Source organism: Tupaia chinensis, unplaced genomic scaffold, assembly GCF_000334495.1.
Source record: "Tupaia chinensis unplaced genomic scaffold, TupChi_1.0 Scaffold000318_1, whole genome shotgun sequence".
NCBI classification, from domain to species: domain Eukaryota; kingdom Metazoa; phylum Chordata; class Mammalia; order Scandentia; family Tupaiidae; genus Tupaia; species Tupaia belangeri.
Window position 1 is genome coordinate 1,239,746 of NW_006159811.1, and position 22,673 is coordinate 1,262,418.

General features: G+C 41.8%; 1 protein-coding gene across 1 annotated transcript in view; it reads right to left on the minus strand.

The window, feature by feature from the left end:
* ENOPH1 (enolase-phosphatase 1) overlaps nt 1-22,673 on the minus strand; it is a 39,955-nt gene continuing 17,282 nt past the window's right edge. Inside the window, exons 2-6 of the mRNA XM_006151439.3 lie at nt 18,968-19,069; nt 16,196-16,395; nt 13,066-13,198; nt 9,313-9,436; nt 1-1,145 (exon numbers count right to left, since the gene is read on the minus strand). Coding sequence (XP_006151501.1) covers nt 1,006-1,145; nt 9,313-9,436; nt 13,066-13,198; nt 16,196-16,395; nt 18,968-19,069 — 699 coding nt within the window. The 3' untranslated portion in view covers nt 1-1,005. The remainder of the gene's footprint in view (nt 1,146-9,312; nt 9,437-13,065; nt 13,199-16,195; nt 16,396-18,967; nt 19,070-22,673) is intronic.

Below are 22,673 nucleotides of genomic sequence, written 5' to 3' on the forward strand. Positions count from 1 at the left end.
TAAAACCATGCACAGAAGAAAATGCTTTTATTAATCACAACATGAGATTGACATAGCCTCTTATTAGAACTGAATCAGGATAAATAATGTGTTATAAAATTTACATTTCTTACATCTATTCAGAGGAAAATATTACATGTTAGGGGCTGTTCTTGATCTTATGAACTGGTTTCAGTAAAATAGTAAATAGCAATTAACATATATTCTCAAACTGTGCTAAGAAATAGTTAGCTAGGTAACTATAAAATCTATAACGATAACAACTGGAAGGATTAAGACTAGTGTTTTAATGTTTTGTTAAACATCGAAAACCTTGTCTATATTTTAGCTGTTACATCAATGCACCTTTTTCATTGGTAAGGCAACTACCTGCTGTGGGTACCACATTGAGTAGTAAGTTTCTTCTTACTTTGATTGATTAGGAATCAAATATGTTTTCTTTCCCAAATTTGCTCTCTTTAGGAGCAGAAACAAATACCTTTGTCTTCTGTATGTATATAGATAGGCAAATATGAACTGCACCTATTATAACTTCCTAAAATCACAATCAAATTCACGATTAAACTGAGGCAATGAATTATTATTAGGAATAAGTCTTTGAAATATTTCTAGTTTTTAAAATAACAAAGCTTCTGAATAATTTCTCAAAAACTCATTTTGTTATAAGACTTAATAAGCATAGCACACGGGCTCTGTATTTTAGCAATTACTTCTGTCGGCTTCACTTTGCCCTAAGGTTAGAATGATGGTTTCAAAAAACTTCTACATATAAAGCATCTTTAAATAAGTTTCATTTTCACTAAATTGAATCTTTTTTCCATTTTATGTATGTGTGGAGGTTAATTTGCACACACACATACATACTTGCATGTGTGTGTGTGTGTGTGTGTGTGTGTGTGTAGGTGTGTATGTATATTTTTAAAGTAAGTTCCTTTCACCATTAGAATAAAAGAAGATGCTACAGGGGACACTCTATAAGGAAGTCTGGTCCTTAGAAATCCTCCTCTAGGCTGAGGAAGGCAGGTACAGTTCACTGAAGGAGGTGATGAGGCTGTAGTAAGTCTTCTCGTCGTCTGTCAGCCCCGCATTGCCGGGTCTCACCACCACGGCTACATGCACGTCTGCTTCCTCAGCAGCACTGGCCTCTGTAAAAATCAAAGGATGTGTCAGAAATACTGAAATATAATGTCTGAGGACTGGTCCTAGCCCAGGTGTTAAGGTATCCAGATGCCACATGGCTGACCATGTGGTTCCAATCCAGGTCCTGGCAGTTTAAAAAACCAGATTCAATGTGTGTATGTGCCCCAAATACCAGCAGGATGGAGAAAGGGAGGAAAAGGGACCGTAGCACAACCATGCCTCACTGTGGGGGCAGGGGAGGGCCTTCTTCTTCTCTGTGTGTCTCTCTAGTGAGTGCCTATGTTCTCTGGCAATTAAAAAAAATACACAATGTCAGAGATTTATGACAAAGTCATCAGAAGGGACGTGAAAGTAGAAGAAACAAGTTTGGTTCTGATTTAGCAATTGTTGAAGCTGGAGAACTGGTACATTTTAGTTGACTATGCTAGTTTCCTTTATATATGTTTTAATTTTTCCATAATAAACATTTTTTTAAAATATGTAACTGTAGTTGACAGAACAGAGTAGAGTACCAATGGAGTCTACACTGCTCAGCTTTATTGAGAATGTATGACTAACTATGACCAATGGACCAGCAGTGTGGGAATCACCTGGAAGCTTGTTGAAAACACAGAATCGTGGGGTAGTGGTTTAAGACAGCTGGATCCTACATGACCAACTGCATGGTTCGAGTCCTGGAACTACTGACTGAAAAACATGCTGATTGACAAACACACTGGTTATTTGTTCATGCATGTCGAAAGCCCCAAAAGGAAAAATGGAGAAGGGTCTGTGGTATGACCATCTCCCATGGGGAGTGCTTTCTCACTCTCCTTTTATCTCTCTTTCACTCTCTGTCTTCTGTGTCTCTCCAGTGAGTGCATGCACCCTCTAGCAAAATAAGCAAAAACAAACAAACAGAACCTCAGGCCCCAATGCAGAATTATTCAATCAGGATCCACATTTAAGAAAGAATTCTTCTGCACAGAGGGTTAAGTTTTGATCAAAAATTTCAAAGAAAGAAAACCTACAGGGTGGAGGAATTCCCGGCGGAGACAAAACACATGTGTGAACCCTGGAGGAATAGAGCAAGAGAGTGGGAAAAGATGACACGGGGGTGGTAAGTCAGAGGGGACTGCATGCTTTGGAAAACCAGACTGTATGCTATAAATATGTACAATGATTAAATGTAAATAAGAAATCATAAAATAAAAACAAAATTAGATGGTAAACTTAAAAAAAAACGGGCTTGCTTGGACAGATAAGCAACAATGGTGAAAAATGTGGAGTAGTTTCATAGGATTTACATGTAGCATAATAAGATGTTTTAGTAATTTCTCAGCTTTGAAAAGAGTCGCAGTGCCTGAAAGGATTCACTAAAAGGTAGCCATGCTGAGAGAGATAAGAAGTTCCTGGAAAGACTCAATGGGTTTGATGTGTCTCTTCTACCTCGCCACCCCCTCCAGTGTCTAGCTTCTGTTCTTCCAGTGAACTGGCCTGTGACACACCGGAAGACTCCCTTCGTGTGGGGGTGCCTTTGGCAGGGAAGCTCTACGGATGCCATTCACTGCAGTGGAAGACGCAGCAACTTCCGCTCACTCCTGGTGCCTTCTACTACCCCATAGCCTGCCTGCCTGAAGCAACGCTTTTACCTGGCTGGCAACCCAGGGTGTTGACCAAGCTGAGCCATCACAATCCACGTGGGACTTGACGCTAGGTGGTAGTGTTCCACATTCTTACCTAGATCATCATGATGCAAGTTTGTCCCTAAGCATCTGTCTGCTCTATTAGCATCACAGTCAGACATTTAACTAATACTTCTTGACTTAAAACCTTTGATCCTTTCCCTTTACTTTCATACTTGGGTATTATTTGTGTATCAACATGGTCTTCTACTCCACAACGAAAGTAGGAGACTGGGCACAGGTACCAAAACCTGGGACTAGATGTGACAGAGAAGAGCAGGGCGGGCAGGCAGCGACTTGGCTTCATCTGCTGCAGACAACCCAAGTTCTGGCCCTCCTGCCTAAGGTGGTGGGGCTGGCAGAAGACAGGCACGGAAATAAAACTTAAGTCAGAGACAGCCAATTTCATTTTGAGGCCAACCTGGGGCTTATCTCTAGTCTCTAAAAATAGGAATAATTTCTAGAACAGCAAACTAAGGAAATGGCTTAAATGAAAAGACAAAGACCTTACATTACACATCACTATGAAGGCAACTACAAAAAACATGGCTAAAGATGAGAATATAAAGAACATTAAGTGGTCTTAAAGTAGGAATTTTAATTATGAATATAACCAAAAAGCTGGGACTACAGCCAGGATCTGGGGATCACAAGTTGAACTATAGACTCGATCCCGGAACTGGCTGACTTCGTGAGGGGCTCTATCCACAAAGCAGAGCCTTCATTCTAAATCTACAAATACTTGCCATCCGAAGTGCTAAGGGAACTGCATACAGGGCGAACTACAGACTTTCATGGCTAACAGCTCCCTGCATGTGAACAGTAAAAGAAAAGCAGTTCAGATTAAACCAGTTAAACTCACTGGAATAAGCCTAATTCTTTCCCTGAGGAGAAGAACATAGGAGAAGCCTTCAAGTTATCATTCTTCACAGAAACTGCTGACATCCCCTACCCTACATTGACAATAAAGCAACCTCCCCTCTCTACCACTCTAAGCCCTCCAAAGTCACTCAAGGGTATATTAGAGCTTAGAATCAGTAACAGGTTCCTACAGAAACAGGACAGACAAACACATTCAGATCATTCCTAGCTCAGAGTGGAGGCCAGGTAAATGCCTGTGTGGAGGGCAATGCTCACTGACATCCCAAGTGCATGTCACATGGCCTGGCCACCTAGTTACACAATGAGACTGGAAGCTGTGTGTCTGTGCAGCTCCTTCTCCTGCAGAACAACCAGACATGTGAATATAAAGCTTACCAGGAAGTAGGGAAAATGAGCTGACAACTTGTAGAAAACTTAGATTTTAAAGCTGACCCGGGCCAGGAAATACAGGACAGGGGCTGATTCTCACTAAATCTGCCAAATTTTCAAATCTCAAGGAAAAAAAAAATGACTGTGAATCGGTACCATTTACCTAGATCAAAAATTCCAGTGTACGGGACCAGCGGATAGTACGATGGTTACATCAGGGGACTCCCACTAAGTCGACCGCAATTCAAGTCCCAGACCTGGAGGCTTAAAACTCACGCTAGGCCAGGCGTTTGTGCGTGTCCAAAATCCCAAGAGAAGGGAGAAGGGTTTGTGACATGGCTATCCCCTCTGGAGGGTGATTTCTTGCTTTTCTCTCTCTGGCAAGCTCAGTTAGTGTAATGGCTATGTCGCTGGACTCCCACGTAGTCGACCATGGTTCGAGTCCGGGACCCGGTGGCTTAAACTCACGCCGGCCATGTGTGTGTGCGTGCCCAAGATCCTGAGAGGAGAATGGAGGAGAAGGGATTGCAGCGTGGCCATCCCCCCTCAGGGGTAATTTCTCGCTTTCTATCTTTCTCTGGCGAGCGCACACACCCTATAATAAAAACCCCTCCAAAAAAAAAAAAAAAAAAAATCAGTCTGTATTTACCAAGGACTGAAGTTTAACAAAGATATTAAAAGTATGTTAACAATTACTAAATGTCTACTGTGTATCAGATAAAATTAAGCATGTGTTACCTCCATTTCACTGGAAAAAGTAATTAAAACTTTTTTTTCTTTTTAGTTTTTGCTATAGTGTATGTGCACTTGTCAGAAAGAGACAGAGAGAGAGAGAGGGAGTGAGAAATCACCCTTTAGGAGGACTGGCTACACCATAATCCCTTCTCCTCTTGGGATTTTGGTGCCCATGTGATTTCAAGCTGCTGGGTCTGGGACTTGAACCACAGAGTAGGCCATGTTCCATCAGCACCTAAACCTTCACACCCTCTACTGGCCCTGTTATAACTTCTCAAGGCATTAAGATGATCTACACTGGTTATTTATTTATTTTTTTAAATTTAAGATTTTTGCCACAGGGCATGTGTACTCAACAGAGAGACAGCGACAGAGAATTCTCTCTCCAGGGGGATGGCCATGCCACAATCCCCTCTCCTTCATTCTCCTCTCAGGATTTTGGGCATGCACACACAGGCACTCGAGGTGCTTTCCAAGCCTCCAAGTCCAGGACTCAAACGTGGAGTCAGCCATATGGAATCCAGCACCTTAACTACCATGCCACCTGCTGGCCCTTTGCTGCTTAAGATTAAAACAAACAAACAAACAACACTTAGCAAATTAGTTACCTCTTTACATTCTATAACATTTGCCTATCATAACAGACCAAAAGCCTAAAGGGTAGCATTAGAGAAAGAACATAGGTCATACATACACACCACGTCAGGTAAGACACCTTTACCAGCAGCCTGGGTTTTCCTTTGGGATCATCTCAAATTCCCAGGGAATCAGTGACAACAGAAAGGAGTTGGAGAGAGGAATCACAGCAACAGACTGCTGAAGCTGCCTCGAAGAGCCCCAGGAGTCACATGGAGCCCACAAGGCAGGATCCCCTCCACCTCTTTTCCTAATCCTCCCCCCCTCCCTAATCCTCTTCCCTAGCCTGCTGTCACAGACACGATTTGTCCAGAGCAGCTGCATGGTACAGAAAGCCCTGTTCTGAGGGTAAATGGATCATGTGATCTCAGTCCCAGAGAAACTTACAATCCAAGGTAGAACGGAAGAAACAAAAATATGTATAACTACCCTCGAATGCAAGTGAAATGATAAACACACCAAAAATAGAGAGATACACACTCTGCAGAGAATAACCATGCTACTGAAAGCTGGACCCAGATGGGGGAGTTTGGGAAAGCCTCACCAAACCGGGGCTTTGATACTTTCCCCCGCACCCTCCACCTCTTTGCCTACTGCTTCTTTCCTTAAAAAATAATAATAATAATAATAAATTTTTAAAAATATATATGTATATATATATATAGAGAGAAAGACAGCTTTTATGTAGAGTTTATATAGAGAGAATTTATATATATAGAGAGAGCATAGACACACACACACATATATATGTGTATATATATATATACAGATTTTATATAGTTTATATATAGAGAGAGAATTTATATAGAGAGAGAGCATACACACACACACACATAGAGAGAGAGAGAGAGTGTATCTATATATAGTTATTTATTTCTTCCATGACTGAGAAAGTGGAAGACAGCTGCAGCACCTCCAGCAGGGTCCTGATGCCATAGTCCACCCCCAGCTTCAGCAAGCTTGGATGGTGGGTGCACACTTGCCTGGCAAACTGAGGGAGGTCTCTAGACACAAACTGGCAGCCTTCCCAGGTGGGTCTGCCTTGCAGGCCATCGTGTGTTGTAGCCGTCCAGCCCCCTGTGTGCTAGTTCTTGTTTCCCCATTCACTACCTTTTCCTTTGTGATTCTCTAGAGGACTCACACTCTTACAGATACCAGAGTATGTTGTTTCCATTTTTTCAAAACTACTCTTGAAGTCATCTATATTGCCAGTAAAGAACAGGACGATCATTGCTCCCTGACTTACAGTGAATGGGGTTATGTCCCAGCCAACCCATAGTAATTTCAAACCATCCTAAGTGGAAAATGCTTTGAATACACCTAATCTACCAAACATCACAGCCTAGCCTAGCCTACCTAAAATGAGCTCAGTATACTTCCACCAGCCAACAGATGGGCACAATCAGCTAACACAAAGCCTATTTTTACAACAAAGTGTCAAATACTATGCACAGGTGGCCATTCTGTGATGAGACATAGAAACACAACACATAATATCCAGAAAACACTACCAGCACAGTACACAATATCCAAAAAACACCACCAGCACAGAGGTACTCGTTAGCTACCCTCATGATCACGTGGCTGATTGGAAACTGTGGCCTGCTATCACTGCCCGGCATCACAGGAGAACGTCATACGACTGTCACTAGCCTAGGACAAGGTCAAACTTCAAAATTCGAAGTATGGTTTCTACTGAATGTGTATCACTTTCACGCCAACATACAGTCAAAAAATCGTAAGTCAAAACAGCGTAAGTGGGAACCAGCAGTTAGCGTAATGGCTATGTCGCTGGACTCCCACGTAGTCGACCGCGGTTCGCGTCTCGGACCCGGTGGCTTAAATCTCACGCCGGGCGCGTGTGCGTGCGTGCCCAAGATCCCGAGAGGAGAATGGAGGAGAAGGGATTGCGGCGTGACCATCCCCCCTGGGGGGTGATTTCTCGCTTTCTGTCTCTATGTCTCTCTCTGTCTGGCGAGCGCACGCGCCCTATAGAGAAAACCTCTCCAAAAAAAAAAAAAAAACAGTGTAAGTCAGGGACCATTTGTACACTGTTTCACGCATTCAATCTTTTAAAGTAATAATGCGTATGGTGATGTACCACATAAATTAAAGATTATGCTGGAGAAAAAAAACTACACATATCTTTAAACCAGTGAATCAGTGAATCATCATGTACAATGAAGTCTAAAATTCACAACTTGAGAGGTGCTTGAGGAATAGAGACTATCTGAGGGAAGGCAGAGAGGAGGCTCCCACTCACCACAGGACATGCTCCCAACTGGAATGACAGGCAAAATTGCTTAAAATACTTACAGTTTTCGTTTTTTTTTTTTAATTAATTTATTGGGACCAGCAGTTAGAGTAATGGCTATGTTGCTGGACTCCCAACGTAGTTGACTGAGGTTCGAGTCCTGGACCTGGTGGCTTAAACGAACACCGGGCGCGTGTGCGTGCGTGCCCAAGATCCCGAGAGGAGAAGGGAGAAAGGATTGCGGCGTGGCCATCCCCCCTGGGGGGGTGATTTCTCGCTTTCTATCTCTCTGTCTGTCTGGTGAGCGCACACGCCCTATAGCAAAAACCTCTCCAAAAAAAAGAAAAAAAAAATTTATTTATTCATTCATTTATTTTCATTTGACCAGAGAAAGACAGACACAGAGAGGGAAAGTGAGAAAGCAAGCCACCAGGTCCAGGACTCAGATTGTGGTCGGCCATGTGGGAATATCCAGCACTTTAACCACCACGCCACCTGCTGGTCCCGTATAGTTCTCTTTTTAACAAATAATAAGTATGTGGTGAGTGTGTATAGCTTATCTCGCTGCTGTTAAATGCACTTGGTGCAGGTCCGCTGTGACTTTCTTACCCTAACTGTTCTCCTGCCTGCACACTCCTTTCCCCAGCGACAGCCCTGAGATGTGGGAATATCCAGCACTTTAACCACCACGCCACCTGCTGGTCCCGTATAGTTCTCTTTTTAACAAATAATAAGTATGTGGTGAGTGTGTATAGCTTATCTCGCTGCTGTTAAATGCACTTGGTGCAGGTCCGCTGTGACTTTCTTACCCTAACTGTTCTCCTGCCTGCACACTCCTTTCCCCAGCGACAGCCCTGAGTCTTCCTTCATTCCTGTCCTTTGCCATGAGTGTGTATATGTGTGCACAGCCCTGGGGGGCAACCGCTGATAAGGAGTTAAAATGAGAAGAATGAGTCTTTCCAATGCCACTTCTCTACACACAATCCCCAAGGACTGGTAAATGGAAAAGGAGATGAATCACTGGCTTACTGTTTCATATTTTTAAAATGTATTATGGTTATTATTATTTTGTTTGCTATAGGGCGTCCATGCTCACCAGAGAGAGACAGAGAAAGAGGAGAAATGAGAAAGCAAGTCACCAGTTCTGGGATTCGAACCATGCTTAGCCATATGAGAATCCCGCCCCGTAACCACCATGCCACCTACTGGAGCCTCACTGTTCCTTTTTATAAAATTTTATTTTTCAAGGATCTCCACATAAACTCTGTTCTTCTAGGGTGTGTGTGTCTGTGTGTGTGTGTGTGTGTGTGTGTATGTGTGTGTGGTTTTTTGCCATAAGGCACATGCTCTTGTTGGAGAAAGACAGAAGGAAAATGAGAAGTCACTCCTGAGGTCAATGGCCATACTCAATCCCTTCTGTGCCACTCTCCTCTTGGGATTTTGAGCAGACACGTGTGCCTGGTGTAATTTTCAGGCTGCCAGGTCCGAGACGCAAACTGCTGTCAGCCATGTGGGAATTCAGCACTTCAACCACCACACCCCCTGCTGGCCCCCATAAACTTTATTTAGAGAGGCAACATGTTTGTGTTTGGTGTGGCTCCTACCTTAGAATATATAAGGCTGATTACTCACCTAAGGTAACATCTGTCAGAAACAAGATGTTGTTGGGCGAGCACCCAATGCTGTCTGCGATCTTTCGGTAACTCTCACTCTCCACTTTGTGCCCAATCTTGGTATCAAAGTGACCATCAATAAGCTGAGCAAACAGAAAAGGAAAGATTGGCGATAAAAAGACACTTGCAATACAGACTGTCTCACATCTCCCTTGTCTGAAACACATGACAATCACAGTGACTTCATTTGTTCAATAAACATTTACTAAAGATCTACCTAGCAGAGAACTTTAGAGACTATAAAAAGTTAAATATAAAGATTTTATAGCAATACACATTTGAAAGCAAACTACCAGCTCGAAATACATAAGATCATTTTATAATCTACTTGGTTGTTACTAACATTAATTTTATATCCTGAATCATTTAAGAAAAATATAGATCCCACCTTTCTATCCTTAAAACACTATTTGCAAATGGCGTAATGGTCACATCACTGGATTCCCATGTAGTCAACCGCGGTTCCAGTCTCAGACCCAGCAGCTTAAACTCATGCCAGGCGCATATATGTGTGCACCCCAAATACTGAGAGGAGAATGGAGGGATTGCAGCATGGCCATCCTCCCTGGGGGGAGGGTGATTTCTCACTTTCCATCTCTCTGTCTCCCTGGCGAGTGCACGTGCCCTATAGCAAAAATCTCTCTTAAAAAAAAAAAAAGAAAAAAAAGATACTATTTACACTCAAACCACCAATAGATAGTGTCACTCCTAATGAAAAGTTCTCAACATTGTCCTTCTAATCCCAGAATAAGCACATTTCTCTAACATGGCTCATTAATAAGTTGCTACTTTACTTTCAAAATACTTTTATTTCCTAATTAAAATATTTTGAACTTCTATCCAAGAACTAGCTCTCCACAATTAACTAGAATAAAATGTGTAACTAGTGAATTTATTTATTTTTAATTTTTAAAAGAATTATTTAATTTTTAAATTATTATTATTTTTTTTTAATTTGCTATCAGCCATGCGTGTTCACCAGAGAGAAGAGGGTGGTTGAGAAAGTAAGCCACCATGTCCGGGGCTCAAACCATGGTTGCTCATGTGGGAGACCAGCACCTTAATCACCATGCCACCTGCTGGCCCTATAACTAGCTAATTTAAACAACAGTAATTAAAATAAGTAAGCATTTAGGATCAGTTAGTATGAAGTCATCTTTTGAATCTTTTCATAACTTTTCATAAATTAAAAACAAGCCTAACAAAGAAAGAGCAATATTAATATATATTTTTTTACTTTGAAAAGATTGATTTTACATATTTTCTTTCCCCTTCAGTTTGTCTCACTTGGTAACTGGACAATAAAATTTTTATGCTTACATTCAGTAATTATTGTATCCTGTCTATCATCTTATTCTGTTTCATCAGGGAGAACAAAATGTTTATATCTTTATTCAGGAAAATCACCAATAATTAAGTTGTTTCAATACTGGTTTAATGTTTGATTTAGAAATAAGATGAAAATCACATCAGTACTAAAATTAGGATATAATGACCTGTAAAGCCAAAGTGTTCTCTGTACATGGAAGGAACTCAATAATATTTCTTTTAAAAAAATGAGTCGTCGGGAACCAGCAGTTAGCGTAATGGCTATCTTGCTGGACTCCCACGTGGTCGGCCGCGGTTTGCGTCCCGGACCTGGTGGCTTAAAACTCACGCTGGGCACGTGTGCGTGCATGCCCAAGATCCTGAGAGGAGAATGGAGAAGGGATTGCAGCGTGGCCATCCCCTCTGGGAGGTGATTTCTCGCTTTCTGTCTCTATGTCTCTCTCTGTCTGTCTGGTAAGCGCACGCACCCTATAGCGAAAACCTCTCCAAAAAAAATGAGTCGTCCTGGGCAGACAGGTAGCATGTTGGTTAAGGTGGCTGGATCCCACATAGCTAACTGGCTGGCTGACTCCCAGACAGAGCAGCTTGGAAAGTATGCCAGGCACATATACCTGCCCAAAATCCAAGAGGAGAATATAGGAGAAAGGATTGTGGACTGGCCATTCCTCCCCCAGGGGTGTGTTGGGGGGTGATTTCTCACTTACTCTTTGTCACTCTCTGTCTCTCTGTCTCTCTCTCTCTCTGTCAGTCTCCAGTGAGTACACATGCCCTATAGCAAAAAAATAAAAGAATAAAAACAAAAAAAAAAGCCAAAGGGGGACAGCAGATGGCATGGTGGTTGGAGCACTGAACTCCCATGTGGCCAGCCACGGTTCAAGTCCTGGAGCTGGCGGGTTGCTTTCTTTCCCTTTCTCTCTGTCTATGGTCAAATTAAAAAATAAATAATAATAACAACACATAAAATTAAATAAATAATGCTTAAAAAAAAAATGGTCCACCAAGATACCTAATGTATATCACCAAATTCTGCCTGTATTTTGTTAGTACTTTTTTCTAAATGCAGTCCTTGCTTCCAATGACTACTCTGTCCTCCAGGGGGCGCAGGAAGATGACACAGGAGCTAACAAACATCTTCATGTACAAGAGATAAAATAGGTGACCCTAACTTATCATTCAGTTTAATAATGTGTCCAGTTCTCTTATACAATAATGCTACTTGTATCTCTCCAGAGTACCTGTGACAAGTGAACCCACTATATGTTCTGCAGCACTCAAGGAATCTTTATATATTTTTTAGGACTCCACAATATTTTGCATTTTAACTGATTTTTTTTTTTCAAGACACTGAGTAAACTATATTTAACAACTTTATATAAGAACCTATAAATACACTGGGTTATCAGAAAAGTCCTAACACATTTTTGCATAGCAAAACATAGACCAAAACATTATTACAACTTTTCCAACAATTCAATAATAAAGTGATTGTTTTCTTCCCTGATTGTAAGCAACTGAAAGAAGAATTCCATTAGTTTCCTTTGGGTTGCTGATTTTCTACCATTGGCAAAATAAGTGATAGCAAAGCTAGCTCCTGGGCTAGCAGGTGCATATGTATCTGTATATACATGGATCCAAAGTAAAGAGGTGGTCCTAGCACTACCCTCAGCAGAATCACCGAGTATGGCTTGGAATTCTAACCCTGCATCCCAGATCTGCTGATTCAGATTGGCTTAGAATTAGCACCCAAGAATGACAATTTTTTTTTAGACAGGGTCCCACTGTGTCCCAATCTTCCTGCCTCAGCCTCCTAATTAGCTGGTACCACAGGTATATTCCACAGAGCCCAGCTTTTAGGGTGGGCTGGGAAACCCAGGCCTCCCACATGGCTTTAGCCTGTGGAAAGTAGCATTTTACCAGCACAGATACTGTGGCTGAGCCCTGGGATCTATATTTTTAACAGGCTCCCAAAGTGATCTTCATGTGTAACAAAGTTTAAGAACCTCTGGCAAGTGGTGTGGTGGTTAAGGATGCTGGACTCCCACATGGCTGAACATGGTTTGAGTCCCAGACCTTATGACTTGCTTTCTCACTCATCATCCGCCCCTTGCTCTGTCCCTCTCCAGTCAAATTAAAATAAATAAATAAATAAATTGAAATAAAGTAATTATTAAAAAAAAAAAGAACCTCTGATCCAAAAACTGGTACCACAGAAAACATTTCACCCTTTTCTATATTGTTTTCCTCTTTCTTTAGAACCTGCGATTATAAATGCAATTACCTGAATGATTTGACTTATAACCAGCCATTGTACATTTCTTTAACATTCATTATTTCATGCTCCGATACTGTTTTTTTAAAAAAAAGAGGAAACCAAGTAACCTACGTCAAGAATATCTCCCTCTGTAGAATGTCCAAATAACAGTTTCTGGGCTTCCACACTCCCTGAGGAATAGATATACACCTTCATTCCAGCCTCTCTCCACTTCCTGACTGCTGGAACTACATCTGCAAAGAACCTGGAGGAAAAACCACCAAGTTAATGTGCAAGAACACATCAAATGGCCAGATGAAAACCAGTCAAGACAGGTGCCACGCATTTCTCTATTGGTGCCCACACTGTGACGTGAGAAACAGCTCTAGGGGACTATGCATTCTTACAGTTCTCATAAACATGTTGCCAGAGTTCTGGGATCACAACGAATTAGAAGCAACAAGTTAGTGGATAGGACAGTTCATTTTTTAATTGGTTAGAGGGTGCATGCACTCACTGGAGATTCACGAAGAGAGAAAGAGAAAGTGAGGAAGTGCCCCCCCATGGAGATGGTCATGCTGCAAACCCTTCTCCTCCTTTATCTTTCTGTGATTTGGGGCATGCATGCACACCCCCAGTGTGTTCCTCAAGCTGCCGGGTCTGGAACTTGAACTGCACGGTTGGCCACATGGAGTCCAGTCATCTTAACTCACTCACCACTGGCTAGCTGAGAATAGTTTTCGATAGCCATTTTAATGTCATTCAAGAGGAAAAACAGATAAAGGGGTGAAGTGAAAAAGTGATTTTTAAAATTCTGGAGCAACTCAAAAAAGCAAAGAGCACTAATATTACACTAGTACATAATCCTTGATATAATTCATGACCAAAACAAGGTTATGTTACATCAAGTTGTGCTTTAAGAAAGTCCAGAAGTGCTTTTAGGAAGACCTGCACCCAAGGCTAGCCCTGAAGTATAGCCATTAAGGACTGTGTGGAAGGAGCCAGATCCGACATGGTCAATAGTGGGTTCAACGCCCAACCTCAGCGGTTTAAAAAGCACTAGTGTGGGAGCCGGCAGGTGGTGTGATGGCTAAGGGCACTGACTCCCACATGGCTGATTGCGGTTCGAGTCTGGTGGCTTCCTTTCTCACCTTCTCTCTCTCTCTGTTCCTCTCTGGTCAAATATAAATAAATAAATAAATAATTCTTCAAAAAAATAAAATGCAAATTGCTGTGTGCCCAGGATCCTAATGAGAGGGACAAATGGAAGAAAAAAGATTGCAGCATGACCAGGTCCCACGGGGAGCACTTTCTCTGTGTACCCTCTGGCATTTAAAAAAAAAAAAAAGGAAGGAAGGAAGGAAGGAAGGATAAAAGAAAGAAAAAGAAAAAATCTGTACCCAAAATGATTAAAAGGAAAAAAAGTTTGGAGGACCAAGGGTATAAAGCTTTGGTTAACTAAAAAACAGAACCACATTTCTTGAGAAATAAAAGAGCCTGAAGTTTTAGCACACAGAAAAAAAAAAAATGATGTAACAAACCAGTTAAGCAACTTGTACCACTCTACATTAGCCAACTGTCCAACAGTATCTGGTTTTCTGATTCCTGACACGCAGTCTCTTTTACCATTTCTAGGGTGTCTTCTGAAGTCACTGGAGAAAATAACATGACCGGAGGCGGGTCAAGAGAGAAGACTAAGAAATTTTGGTTGTGGAACTGATCACCTTTCCAAGATTCACTGGAAAACACCAGAGAAATCTTCCACTGAATAAAACACCAATGAAGGAAAGAGATCGACATATTCAAAGCCAGTACATACAATCCTGAGTGTGTAACTGTGTTCATTTGCATTCATCCCCAGAATTGTTCCACAGTGAATCTACATAGATCGTAACTGTTTCAAAGCGATGCTGTAGAATGTAAAGATCACTTCGTCCAAGTCCCTTGTCTTATCATTCCAAAACTAGGACTAAGGAAAGTAAGGGCTAACTACCAGGAAGGCGCAGTCTCCTAATTCTACTCCTGAGAAGCCTTTACAGCATGAAATAGCTGGTGCTCCACAATCACTGGCATATCCTGACATTCCTTTTTTTAACGATAATTTTATTTAACTTTATTTTAATTTGACCAGAGACAGTGAGAGAGAGAAAGAGAGTGAGAGAGATAGAGGGGGGAGAGAGAGAGAGGGAAAGCAAGACACCAGGTCTGGGGCTTGAACTGCAGTCAACCACGTGGGAATTCAGTGCCCTGAGCCACCATACCACCTGCCACCCGCCATATCCTGAGATTCTAAAGCACCCTTCAAAAGAAAGATGCTCCTTGTAAAGTATATAAATAAAGGAATGGCATCTCATTTGACAGAAATTTTTTTTTTTTTTTTTTGGAGAGGCTTTTGCTATGGAGCATGTGCGCTCACCAGAAAGACAGAAAGAGACAGAGAGACAGAAAGTGAGAAATCACCTCCCTGGGGGGAATGGCCAAGCCTCAATCCCTTCTCCTCCATTCTCCTTCTGGGACCTTGGGCATGCACGCACATGAACCCAATGTTTTTAAGCTACCGGGTCCAGGACTCAAACTACAGTTGTCTACATGGGAGTCCAGCGACAGTCATTACGCCAAAAGCTGGCCCCGTGACAGAAATTCTTACAAAAGAAAAACAGGCAGCTGGAAAAGGTCTTGGACACCAGGGCTTACATCAAGCATAAGCCTAAAATCCTTGTGGCAATGTCCATTTAAGAATTTCTCAGCAATATGAAACTTATGAGTCTCCGTAAGCAACCAAGCCATCAGGAATTGCAAAGCCAAGATTCAGAGGATATGTGGAAGTTGTTCAAAAGAGCACAGAAGAAAGCAACAGTACTGACACCTCCCCCCCACCGAGTAACACTAAAGTGATGGGGTGTATAATTTCCTAGCACTTTCATTTCTCCAACAGAGCAAAAAAGTAGGTAATTTAATGGTTCTGGGAAACAGCTCAACTGTGCTAAGGATCAAATATGACTTAGTTTGAGGAAATTACTATTTTCTATCAATAGAAAGCCAGCTCTAGAAGTTCCAAACATCCCACAAAGTCAGACATGCAGGTCTGGGGCTGCACTTAGCTTTAGCGAAATGCTTTAGTTCAGTTTTGAAAAAACAAACCAATGTATTTGCTAGAATAAAAAGAATGCTGATTTACTCTTTTGTACTAACTGTGCAACTTACACTGAAAAGCGGACTAATGAAAAGCATATTTGGATTGAGGCTGGTGAAAGCTACATACTCTGCTTTCATGCGCCCCGCGGTGAACGCAGCCCTCCACATGTGGCCCTGCAGCTGCTTGAGCGCCGTGGTCTTTCGGTCCAGGGACATCTGCCAGCACACGTTATCTACCACAGCTTGGATCACCTGCAGGTCATCCGCGCCATTCCCACATGCCGCAGGGATCGGAACAGCCCCATCCAGGTGAGCATCCTCTTCAGCCTTTAAGTCAGAAACAATATTTAATTTCTTTTTTGCACATTTTTTTAAAAGAGAATTTAAAATGAGACCCCCTTGAGGCCTACAGGTGGCATGGTGGCTAAGGTGCTGGAACCCACATGGCCACCTCTACAGTTTGAATCCCAGACCTGGCAGCCTGAAAAACACACTGGATGTATGTATATGTGCACCCAAAATCCTGAGGGGAGAGTGGAGGAAAAGGGATTGCAATGTGGCCATCCCCACTGGAAGGTGATCTCTTACTTTCTCCTTCTGTCTCACTCTGGTGAGCACACATACCCTATGGCTAAATAAACAAATACATAATAAATACATAATATGAGACACACACACCTCCAAATCCAAGCAGACCAGCTCTCACCAACTATCATTAGCCCTAGCACTGTTACAAATAATTCTTAAAAGAATAATTCCTGAGGCTGGCAGGTGGGGTAGTGGTTAAGGGGCTAGACTCCCACGTGGTCGATCGTGGTTCAAGTCCTTGACCTGGTAGCTTGAAATTCACACTGTATGCGTGTGTATGCATGCCCAAAATCCCAAGAGGAGAATGGAGGAGAAGGGACAATAGTGTGGCCATTACCCTTGAAGAGCGATTTCTTGTTTTCTGTCTCTATCTCTATCCTTTTGGCAAGTTCATGTGCTCCTTAGCAAAAATCTCTCAAAAAAATCAATAAAATATTTCCGAAAATAAATTGGATTGTAATGAATAAATTCACATTATTTTTCCTAGATTGCTGAGGCAAAATTTAATCTAAGAGGGACATTGTATGTGAAGAGTGAGACCAATGATATAAGACCGAATGTGTTGATTCACTCACTTATTAGGATCAACAAACCAGGACTTTGATCAAATCTGATTTTCTTTGCACTATAACTAATCGAAGAAACAGAAAATGTCAAAAATGAGTCTATACAAGGACTTCAATAAATAGAAACTAACAAACTAATGGAACTGGTTCATAGTCTCCTACAACCTCCCACATCTTACAAGAACTTCACAATCATTTAGAACATCAACTTTGTGACAATGCAAGCCAATCTGTAAAGATATACACATAAATGTGCATGTGTGTGTATGTGCGTGTGTGTGCATGTGTGTGTGGCATGTATTTATTTACTATTGGGTTCTTGGAAGTCATGACGTATTTTTTCTATGCAAAAATGCATCATGACTTCCAACAACCCAATATAATGGGAAAACACACACACATACACACAGGTTTTGACAAAGGTTAAGATAACAAAAAAGGTAAGGGGAGGGGTGTATTTCAGATTAACCCTGAGTTAAGCAGAAAATTCAACCACCCCAAATACTCCATGATTCAAAGATATGATTATGTTTCCAATCTTAACACTTTACTCGTAAGAAATTTACAGAGAGCATTCTACAATAACCAGTATGGAAAACAACGGCTACTAAGTGCTCTATGGCACAGTGGTAAGGCACCATTCAAGAGGAGCCTGATCTTACATGGCAACTGTGATTTAAGTCACTGGTTGGGCAGCCTGAAACACACAGGGCACACATGCAAGTGCCCAGGATCCAACAGGCAGGAAGACTGCAGAGAGGCAATCACAGCATGGCCACACCTCATCTCTCCCACATGTGCATACATGCATTCGATCAGAAAAAGAAAAAACGGCTGCTACTGAGTTCGCTCTGCACAAGTGTAAGGGCTTTGCCACTGCAGCAGTTTTAATAAGAAAAACAACAGATTAGGAGCTCCATAGCACACAAGAAAACCAAAGGCTAGTGGTGGGGCAAGAGTACGGAGTAGGGAGAAGGGGACAGAGCAAAGCACATGAGACCAAGGTAGGTATGAAGGCCAGGCCAAAGATAAAATGGAGAGGTCTAGAGCAAGAATGTGGGTACGAAGACCCCTGGGCACTGTAGAGGGTGCAGCAGGAGCTCATGTCATGAACCAGGAAGAGAGGAAAATGATGAGGCGCTGTCATTGGAGATATTAAAGAGAAGTATAATAAGACTGCAGAAAACCTTTTGCATTCCACCCATAGGGGGCTAAGTTTTATAAAAACATGGTTTTTTTTGGGAACCAGCAGTTAGCGTAATGGCTATGTCGCTGGACTCTCACGTAGTCGACCGCGGTTCACCTCCCAGACCCGGTGGCTTAAAACTCATGCCGGGCGCGTGTGCGTGTGTGCCCAAGATCCCGAGAGGAGAATGGAGGAGAAGGGATTGTGGCGTGACCATCCCCCCTGGGGGGTGATTTCTCGCTTTCTGTCTCTATGTCTGTCTGTCTGTCTGGCGAGCGAACCCCCCCTATAGCAAAAATCTCTCCAAAAAAAAAAAAAAAACCATGGTATTTTTATGCAATTTAATTAGCTTGAAAGAGGCAATTTTAGAGACAACAAACTGTCATGATCTGGCGTTTTAATTATATACTGTGAATTCCTGAGCAGGCCAGTCACTGCAGCTCCCATCCCCTATGAATCTGGGGCACACACTTGACAATAGGCTCAGAGCACAGTCGAAGTCTCTAGGCATCTTTTCTGTTCTAAGACACTCAGGAATGTGGAAGAGAAATGTCCCGACCTGTTTCCTCAAAAGATAGACATCCTGCTGGCACTCCTCTTCTCCCCAATGTGTCTGCAGGTACTCCTTAACGTTTTCTTTGATGTAAGGAAATAAAATGTCCTGGATGAAAGAATAAAAACACAAAAAACACGTTAGCTGTTGCCAGTGGCACAAGCTCCAGTTCTACAGTCTCACCTTAGCTAACTGTAACAAAGCAGTGGAACTCTTTTGAAAACTGTTGCTGTGGATATATGAGCCAGACAGAGAGATTAAGTACATGAGTCTGAACTGATGAAACAGCATTCTCTGACTTGACTAAGATACTGCTGCTTTTCTTCTAAGCTTTGTTGTCTGGTTTTAAGGATTTTTATCCTATCTTGAGCTGTCAATAGATTCATGTACCAACTATTTGAACAAAATACCAACCTGTTTCTAGGCTTCAAATTTCAAGGAAATAACCTTACCAGTTCAAAACTGCCTTTCTTGAAACCACCAGCTGAACTTGCTATTGAAAGTAGTTAGATTACTTATGATATGGTGTGGTGAACAAAATGTTGGGGGAAAAGGAACTGAAGACAACTGTAGACAGCAGAAATAGTGTAACAAGAGAGTGAAATAGGGCAGAAGGTCAAACATGGGGTAAAAAACATATATATATGAAAGTAGTAATGGAATTTTATGGATGATAACATGCATGATTAAGCCACTATGCAGTTTAGAGGGGAAACCACATTTAGTATGTTGTGATGATGCTCAGAGAATGAATGTAAATTAAAAAAAAAAAAAAATCAGAGAAAAAAATACTAAAACTGTTACCACAGTTTAAAGAAAAAACTGTGTATTTGATGACCACAGTAAGCTATATAGCCCCACCTAGGTACTATTTTATAGTATGTTCATTCTACTCACTGAGGTTTATGCCTAAAGTCAGACATGGATTCTTGTGTATGTATATATCAGCTGTGCTTGCTATTGCAAATATTTAGACAAATTAAGTTCATTAGCAAATCAATTAAATGGAGGGGGGAATAGGCATAGAAAGCAATCATGAATACCAGAGACAATGGGAGGAGGGTTGGACAGGGCAGAGGGTTAGGGATAGGGAATCAAGGATGGCAAAAAAACAAACAAACAAACAAACAAAAAAACGCAAAATATACAAGACATAAGAAATGAAAAACTGTTTGTTGATAACATGTATGTTGATGTGCTTGATTGAGCTAACGGACAGTGTATTTTGGATGAAAAATTCATTTTGTATACTGTAATGATGTATAGTGTATTAATGTTAAAAAAGAAATAAATTAATAAATTTTTAAAATTTAAAAAATAAATAAATAAATAAAACTCTAAAATTTACCTTTTAAATTAATTGACTATTTGGAAATAACCATGCCTTTTGTCCATAGGAATTTTTCCTGTCTGACTTTCCTAGAAACCTGAAGATGCCTCCTCATGAATAAAAATAAATTAAAAACGCTAACACTAACACAAACGCTATCGCTAACACAAACGCTATCGCTAAACGCTAACGCAAACACTATCGCTAACGCAAACGCTAACGCAAACGCTATCGCTAACGCAAACGCTATCGCTAACGCTAATGCTAACGCAAACACTAACGCTATAGCTAACGCCCCAAATTGTCTGGGTGGCTCAAGTTGTGGCACAAGTTGTTTGGCTCAGGCTGCCTGTGTCCACTGTTAAAGAAAGAAAGAAAGAAAATCTATTAAATCAAGGTGCAAAGGACTTGACATAAATGTTCCCTACTCTGGGATGTTTATGGGACAAATATTGAAAATTAATAGCAGACTATTTCCTTATTGAGTTTTGCTTTTCTGCTTTTTGCTTTTCTGCTTTCCTGGAATATAATCATAAAGCCAAATATGGCAAATTTATACTGGTAAATCACATTCTGTCAAATTACATTATTTCTTTATACTCCACAGGGATATTTCAATGATTATTTCAGAAGATGAGGACTCAAAGAAAATAATGCAATGTTTAAATCCTTAAGAAGTCTTTTTTTTCATGTTTCACAATTTTTTTAGAGAGATTTTTGCTATGCACACGCCAGAGAGACAGAGACAGAAGGCAAGAAATCATCATTCACGAGGGGGCAATGGTCACACCACAATCCCTTCCCCTCCATTCTCCTCTCAGGATCCTAGACATGCCCGCACATGTGCCCGGTGTGAGTTTTAAGCCGCCAGGTCTGAGACGCAAACTGCAGTCAGCCATGTGGGAGTCTAGCAACGTAACCACTATGCCATCTTCTGGTCCTCATGCTTCATAATTTTAATAGACTATTCTAACTATTCTGTACAAATTGAGAACTCTGTATTTGGTTACGAATGTGTTACAAGGTAAGGCTGAGCCTTCTCTGTATGCCTGATTACAGTGTAGACACAGCAGTCACCAGCTGTCACACACTTGGAAACCTTACTCTCCAGCTGACAATTGGATACACCAAACCCAGGGCTTTTAAGACAGAGTGAATGGTGGGACCTAGAAATGGGAGTTACAGAGAAGCGAGACCTGACGCTCACACACTGAATTTAAAAGGCTTCTCAACAGCCACCGCAGTATTGAGCTCCATAGAGACAGCACCGGAGCAAAGATAACTAACCATGGGCAAAGGAGATCATAAGAAGCTGAGAGGCAAAATGTCATCAAATGTATTCTTTGTGCAAACTTGCCGGGAGGAGCACAAGAAGAAGCACCCAGTTGCTTCAGTCAACCTCTCAGAGTTTTCTGAGAAGTACTCAGAGAGGTGGAAGACCCATGTCTGCTAAAGAGAAAGGAAAGTTTGGGAACCAGCAGTTAGTGTAATGGCTATGTCGCTGGACTCCCACATAGTCGACCGCGGTTCGCGTCCCAGACCTGGTGGCTTAAAAAACTCTTAAAAAACTCACGCCGGGCATGTGTGTGTGCGTGCCCAAGATGCCAAGAGAATGAAGGAGAAGGGACGGCAGCATGACTATCCCCCCTGGGGGTGATTTCTCGCTTTCTGTCTCTCTGTCTCTCTCTGTCAGGCGAGCGCACACACCCTAATAGCGAAAATCTCTCCAAAAAAAAAAAAAAAGAGAAAAAGGAAAGTTTGAAGATATGGCAAAGACGGGCAAGGCCTGTTACGAAAGAGAAATGAAAACTTACATCCCTCCTAAAGGGGAAACAAAAATGAAGTACCCTAATAGCGAAAATCTCTCCAAAAAAAAAAAAAAAGAGAAAAAGGAAAGTTTGAAGATATGGCAAAGACGGGCAAGGCCTGTTACGAAAGAGAAATGAAAACTTACATCCCTCCTAAAGGGGAAACAAAAATGAAGTTCAAGGAACCCAATGCACCCAAGAGGCCTCCTTTGGCCTTTTTTTGTTCTGAGACAGAGAAAGAGAGAGCAAGAAACAAACAAACAACTAGACCAAGAGTCTGCAAAATACACCCATAGGCCAAATCTGTCCACAGCATTTTTAAAACCTCTTTTTAAAATATTTATTTATTGGGAACCAGCAGTTAGCATAATGGCTATGTCGCTGGACTCCCACATAGTCGACCGCGGTTCGTGTCCCAGACCTGGTGGCTTAAAACTCACGCCGGGCGTGTGTGCGTGCGTGCCCAAGATCCCGAGAGGAGAATGGAGGAGAAGGGATTGCGGCGTGACCATCCCCTCTGGGGGGGTGATTTCTCGCTTTCTGTCTCTATGTCTCTCTCTGTCTGTCTGGCAAG